Source organism: Pygoscelis adeliae, unplaced genomic scaffold (assembly GCF_000699105.1).
Source record: "Pygoscelis adeliae isolate BGI_AS28 unplaced genomic scaffold, ASM69910v1 Scaffold14, whole genome shotgun sequence".
Classification (NCBI taxonomy): domain Eukaryota; kingdom Metazoa; phylum Chordata; class Aves; order Sphenisciformes; family Spheniscidae; genus Pygoscelis; species Pygoscelis adeliae.
In genome coordinates, this window is record NW_008825109.1 from 19845116 (window position 1) to 19851688 (window position 6573).

A 6573-nucleotide genomic window follows, 5' to 3' on the forward strand; every position below is an offset into this window, starting at 1 on the left:
GCTCAGGGGGTCGAGCAGGGAGCACAACCCCTTTCCGCGTTTTAAACCCGAGTCTCGTTTCTGGAGAGATTCGGGCTCCTCACCACTGCGTCGGGGCCTTCGTTCCCACTGGAATCTAACGGGGGGGGGGAGCCCAAGTGCTCCCGGCACTTTTGGAGAGCCTCTGCACCGCCGCCCTGGGCACCCTGCGAGCCTTGTCTGGAAAGGGGCAATGGTGACAGTAAGGTATCGTGCAAACAGACTCATCCACATGCACATGTGTGCACGCGCGTGTGTATATATAGTATGTGTGTGTGTTGGCACTTTTGGAGAGCCTCTGCACCGCCGCCCTGGGCACCCTGCGAGCCTTGTCTGGAAAGGGGCAATGGTGACAGTAAGGTATCGTGCAAACAGACTCATCCACATGCACATGTGTGCACGCGCGTGTGTATATATAGTATGTGTGTGTGTATATATATGACATGTGTACAGTCTCAAAAATGAATAGTTACAGACATTAAATACCCAGCAACTTAAATACCACAAATCTTAACAAATCCCTTTTCCCTCGCTCTGCTCAAGCAGGTTCTTGGCTCCGCAGGGCGAAGCCTGCTGTTCAGGAACCCGAGCAGCAGCGCACGTCCTGCAGCGTATACGCGGTTACCTCGGATTGTAAGTCCCAGTTTTGACCAGGCCGTCCCAAACAGGGCCTGTCCCAAAGGGGTAGCGCCGCGCACCGTGCACCGCCATCGCAGCACGCGGCCGCATTCGCGTGGCTCCGTGGGACGCGGCTGAGCTCGAGCGCCCGCTTGTTCAGCACTTGCCAGAGCAGAGTTTTGATCTCTGGAAGGGAAAATGAGCATGTATATTACTAAAAACAGTGACTAAAATGTGTGTATTGAGTCAAACATAAAAAAAAAAAAGAGGACTACTGACACTTTTTTTAAATTTATGAAAGCGTTGGTGGTTTTTTTTAAATAAAGATGGTTTCATTAAGAGCTCCTCCTATTGAAATAAACCACTATTGAAATAAATACATTCACAGTGGCTATTAATTACATTCATTAGATCCTCAAAAAAAGGACATTTATGTAGGTATGAGATAGTTAGCCAGCTTGTGAATTGGACTAGGACATTAGAGAGACCATTTCAAGTCTTGGGGAATAAATGGCAAGGAATTTTTTCAATATCCTTTGAAATATAATATATTTATTAAAAATAACAACCCCAAAAGATCCTATTTTAAAGTACCTCAGGACAGGAAAGAAAACTGATGAAGCAATCTGCAAAGCAACAGAAATATATTAAACCTATAAATCCGAGTTAGCAGTACGCTAACCAGTGACTCGCTGCCAGCGATGGTTTGTGGGGATCCGTTGCGCTTTACCGTATGATTTCTGAGTATTCGATGCCCGTTCGTTCAAGCCCGCAACAAACTGTGGTTTCTCTTAACTGTTTTTCTCTCCTCCCCATGCCCTCGCACACAACAGTCGCCCCATGCCCTTTCTTCCATGGGTTTGACTGCACTCAAGCAGGCACAAGGTAACACCCCCTGCAGCTCAGCCGTCCCCGGCACCTCCAGGAGGTATCATCTCAAGGCAGAGGTGCCGGTGGACGTTTCGTGGCAGCCGCGTGAGCTATGACAGGGCGCAGCCGAAGCACCCTGCCTTGCAGGGCTGTGAGGAGCCAAGGAGAGCGCCAAGGGATGGGCTGGTGCCCAGCAGATGCTGTTGCAGCTAGAGGAGTTCCTGGAGCATCAGGGACCTGCTTTCCCCAGCAAATAAACCTGCAGGGTCCCGTGATGCAGATATTATTTTAATCTCTGAACACATGCATATAGATGAACACACGCTGCGTGACCAGGCAGCCACGATATTAATTAGCAGCAACTGAGAAGGCAGGAGAAAATGAGATCCTGCGAGAGCCTTTGTTCTGGTACCGTTTTAGAAAATGGAAAAATCTGGTGTCAGAGAGAGAGAAAAAGAGAGAGAGAGAGAGAGGAGAGTAACCTAGATTTGATGCAAAAGCAGGTTGGTTGGCTGGGGACAGGACAGTGGGTGCGGGCGAGAAGGCGCGGGAGCATGCGCACTGACGGCAGCGCTCGGCGCAGCCTCCACGGGCTGTCGGCAGCCCCAGACCAGGGGCAACCCTTCAGCGCTCCTTCCCGTGGGTCCGGGGGCGATTCCAGAGGAGCCCCGTTCTCCTCGCAACTGCTAGTGCTGGGGGAGAGCCGCCTGAAAACGACCTCAGCACGGGTGAGGGCACGGCTGAACCCATGCTGGCGCACAGGAGCTGAGCTCTTGCATCTGCTGGCAGCACCCATGGGACTCCCCAAGCAGGGTCCAACCCAGCTGCCAGCGCTGCCTCAAGAGGCTAAGGGGAGCTCCCGTGCAGGCAGCACCGGCCATACAGCCCTGCACTGCGTACAGCCGAACGTGGGTCGAAGCCATTCCCAAGGGCCGCCAACGCACGCCTGTGCGTGCAGCTCCTGCACGAGGTGAAAAACATCCACTCATCAGCCACTGGAGTGGGTATTTCTTATTTAATTTATTAATTTTAAGGCAGGAAAGCTGGGACAAAAGGGGGCGAGGGCTGGAGAACGACTCTCTTGCTACCCTGCACTGCCTGTAGTCTCTATCCCAGAGCGATAACTTCCTTTTAGTGTTAGATGATGGAGCCCTAAGCAGATACTTAGGAGTGGTTTTTGCAAGCCCAGTTCCAACCCCTTTCAGGCTGGTGGTTGGCGAGTGCCGTGTGTGGTCCAAACGGCAGGAACCGCTGCCATGCAACCCCACATTAAGAGCCGGCGCCAGCCTCAGCAGTCCCTGTGGCTGGGGCGGGATGGTTTCAAGGCAGGCAGCTCCTCTCGGGCAGGAGCTTTCTACCATGAGGCCCAGGCTCGCTGCGGCTGGGCCACAAACAGAGAAGGTACTGAGCCGTGGTCAGGGATGCCTAGGAGTCAGACACACACCCCCGGACACCAGCACTGCGATTCACAGAGGTACGTCCCTCTAAATAGTTTGCCGTTCAGCTGTGGTTTAGTTTTTCTCCAAAACCAGCCAGTGCCCTTTACACCCTGTAGCTGGCAGCCGGAGGCTGAAGCCCTCTCCAAGCCCATGGCAGCACTACGAGGAGGAGAGTGCATCAGCACTGCACACACCATGCAATTTTAATGCCCTTTCAGTTTCCAAGGATACAAAAAACAATCAATCAGACACAATTGCTCGCTGCGGGGCTGGCTGCACAGGAGCTGCCCAAGATGGCCCGTGCCTGCACCCCAGCCTGGGAAGGTACAGCGATCGCAACACGCTGGTGAACCAGAGCACCCAAACCCACAGGCTGACATCCCCGGCCCTCGCAGGTTTCATATCCCAGCCCCACTCGCAGTGGCTCATCGCCGCAGAGATAAACTGCACCCAAGTGGAGTCCTGCAAGCGTACGCTACCAAACGGGCCAGAGACCAGTTACTTACTGAAAACAGTTACGGGCCACACACCGGGATGACGGCAGTGCTGAGAACGGGGCTGGCTAACCACACGCAGCAAACAATTTATTAGCTAGTTCCAAAAAACCATCCCTGTTAAATTAAGCCTGTCCAGGAGATGTGACATGGAGACGGATTACACTGTTGACAGGGACGTGATTGCACCCATGACCTGCTAGCTTGCTAGCTGATGCGTGCCACTGTAAAACCCAGGACAGAGGGAAGGTATTAAGCGAATTAATGTTTATTATTTATATGATGCCCACAGTCAGTCAGGGTGGTGCAGACAAGCGTAAAGCCAAGGGCACCACACGGCGCTCAGGAACTGACAGCCCAGCTGACAGCAGGCACTGGGAGCGTAATTTAGGACTTTGTGACGAAGTGACAGCCTTAGAGCCTCCAACAGCAGTAGCAGGAGGGAAGCACAGGCAGGGCTGAATGCCAGAAGGCACATGGTGAAGCTTCTGTCCCGCCTTGGCTTTTGGCTGGGCTCAGGTGCCTTTTGTAGTAGTGGACTTCTGTGGCAGACTGGCAGCCTCTGTCCCCAGGAAACTTGTCTAACCTCCCTCCCCAAATGCCAACCTGTCGGCAAAATGCTTCTAGTGAGCAATGGAGTACTGCACACCAAGGCAGCTCCAAGCATCCTGGTTGGGGTTCCAGGGGTGGCATCCTGCAGAGGTACCACTGGTCTCCCAGTGTCACACTGGGATCAAATCAAAAGCAGTAGAGAAGACGCAGGCTTGATAAATATAGTCATTGTCTGAGTGACGCTGGCTGTCCCGTTAACGGTCCCCCATTAATATAGGAACACAGTACCTAGATGTCTTTCCTACACTAGGTGTCCAGGCTCCTTCTGTAGCCAACAGAGAGGCAGGAACATTTTCAGAGCTATTTATCCCACTCAGCTTGATTGGATGAACCGTCCTCCACCACCACTGCTCTCTCCCTTGGCCACAGAGGAACAAAGGGCCCAGCACAGAGCAGCTGCCCAACCTCAGGCAGCTTGAATTGCCCCATCCCCTGAGCAGGAGGCTCTGCCTCCTCCCAAGGAGCTTAACAACGCCACAGAGACAGGGCTGCAAAGCCAGCCAGGATCCCTGCCGATGGGAGAATGTGGGAGAGACACAAATGCAGAGCAACTTCAGAAATAACCAGAGAGGCCTTTTGAGTCAATAACAGCACTCCAGGGCAGCGTTAGCATTTGCTTTGCAACCTGAACGGACAGGGAAGATTAAACTCTCGTTCAGTGTGGTCCACATGGGTGGACGTGCGCAGAGGTTAAGCTTGTCCCTGCATCCCTGCAAGTGGCAGGGCCACCCTCTGGTGCCACACAGCACCCACATGATGTAGCCTCCAGCCCCACCGGCTTGCGCCTGGAGCAGGAGTCAGCTGGGTTTTTGAAGAGACATAAAACACTTGCAAAACGTTTCCCTGTGACAATAAATTGTCAGCTCATTACCATGGGATGGCTTACTCCAGCTGCAGCTCCCAGTGTCTTATTTCAGATTATGATCACATTAAAATGGCCATGGGTTGGACAGTCGAAAAAGGGGGGCTCCCATCAAGAGATCATTATATCTGCCTGAGCCTGCCTGAATCCAAGAACAGATCCTCCACTGGGAATATTATGTCCTTGTAGCTGTTCAAGTCTTCCCAGGAAGGGAACAGGATTTGCTTAGAGCAAATAGAAGCCATTACAATCAGGATAAATTAGTAATGGTGAGTGGGAGAGAGAGGAGGAGAGGAAAAGAGGTTATTGTGATTTTTCTTCCTACAGAGCGGGTGTCTGAGCTACTTACACTGCCACAAAACAGCTCCCTAGCTTCCCCTCCGAGTCCAGAGCTCAGACTGCTTGCTTACAGCTCAAAAGCTACTTTGGATTGCTACTAACTAGCAGGATGGCATTACGGGTTGTTAGATGCATGAAATCCAATTTCTGTTCCTACTGGTAGCGTCTCAAATTTAGCAGCAGCACAGGCAGGTCTGTAGAGTGAGAAAAAGCAAACTATACTTCCATTTGCTCTGTTCAACGCTGCGAAACACATGCCTTTTTATCAGAAGCTGCAATGCCTGTTGAGGACTAATTGTGGGGGTCTTTAAGGTGGTGCAGGGGGTAGGACTGTGGCTCTGTGGTGTTGTGTATTTTCCATTTTGTAAAATACAGGATGCCAAGTAATTCGCTAAACCTTGACTGCAGTTCTGGAAAAAAGAGGAAAACCGACCATCAGAAATGCCTTCATACTCAGGACTCCTTCCTTCCCTCCTAAAAAACACCTATTAAAGCAGGGCTGGCATAGCTAGTTTGGGTCTACAACGGAGGCTGGATTGCCACAGCCCAGAGACAAGTCCAGCCATAATATGATTTTTACAGCATTTCAAAAAGCAAATATCTGCCTGCTTAAGCGAGCACCTATTTCAGGTTGCTAGCAGGGAAATGACTGTACCACCACCGGCCCCTCTCCAGCAGGCATGCTAACCGGAGCCCTCCGGCACGAAGCTGGTGTGACCGGCAAACCTGGCAAGCTCAGACCCTCCTTCTGTTTGTGTTTTTCCACTCCTCCTAGGATGCTGCTGCCTGCTGACATCTTCACCCAACTTCATTCAGATTTTACTATCTGACATGAGGCATTTCAGCTGAGTGAATGGGAAATTAATGCAAAACCAAAAGGAGCTTGGTCTAGGGCTGCTGAACTCCTGCAGGGCCCCTAGCTCTCCACCGTGCCCAACCTTCTCTCAGAAGAAAGAGATCTCATATAAGCCATTAGTACTAATTTCTCCACGGGCCTCCTGGAGGCCGATGCTCAGTTTTTATGCTGCTGTGAGCTGACCCAGCACCCTCCAAACAACCAACGTGTTCAGAAGGGTGGGAGAAGCTGGCAAACGCCCCAAAAGTGGGAACGGCCACCCTGGAGTTGCCCGCTCTTGCTCAAACCTCATTGCTACAAATTATAGCCATCTCCTGCTCATGACAGGCCAGGAGCTGGTACTGCAGCACCAAAACACACTCAGAGTCACGTGGCCCCACGAACTTCACCCTGACCCTCGCTGGGAGAGCTGCTCCTCATGGCAGAGCCACCAGTACAAGGAGCCTCCCAAAAAGTACAGCCCCT

At 52.0% G+C, this 6573-nt stretch overlaps 1 protein-coding gene across 1 annotated transcript in view; it reads right to left on the bottom strand.

Annotated features, from left to right (window-relative positions):
- The window catches only part of RAB39B (RAB39B, member RAS oncogene family), a 10694-nt gene extending 9242 nt beyond the window's left edge, over positions 1-1452 (bottom strand). The window contains exons 1-2 of the mRNA XM_009327903.1: positions 1367-1452; positions 644-822 (exon numbers count right to left, since the gene is read on the bottom strand). Of these exons, the coding sequence (XP_009326178.1) occupies positions 644-822; positions 1367-1452 (265 nt within the window). The remainder of the gene's footprint in view (positions 1-643; positions 823-1366) is intronic.
- Positions 1453-6573: the final 5121 nt, after the last annotated feature.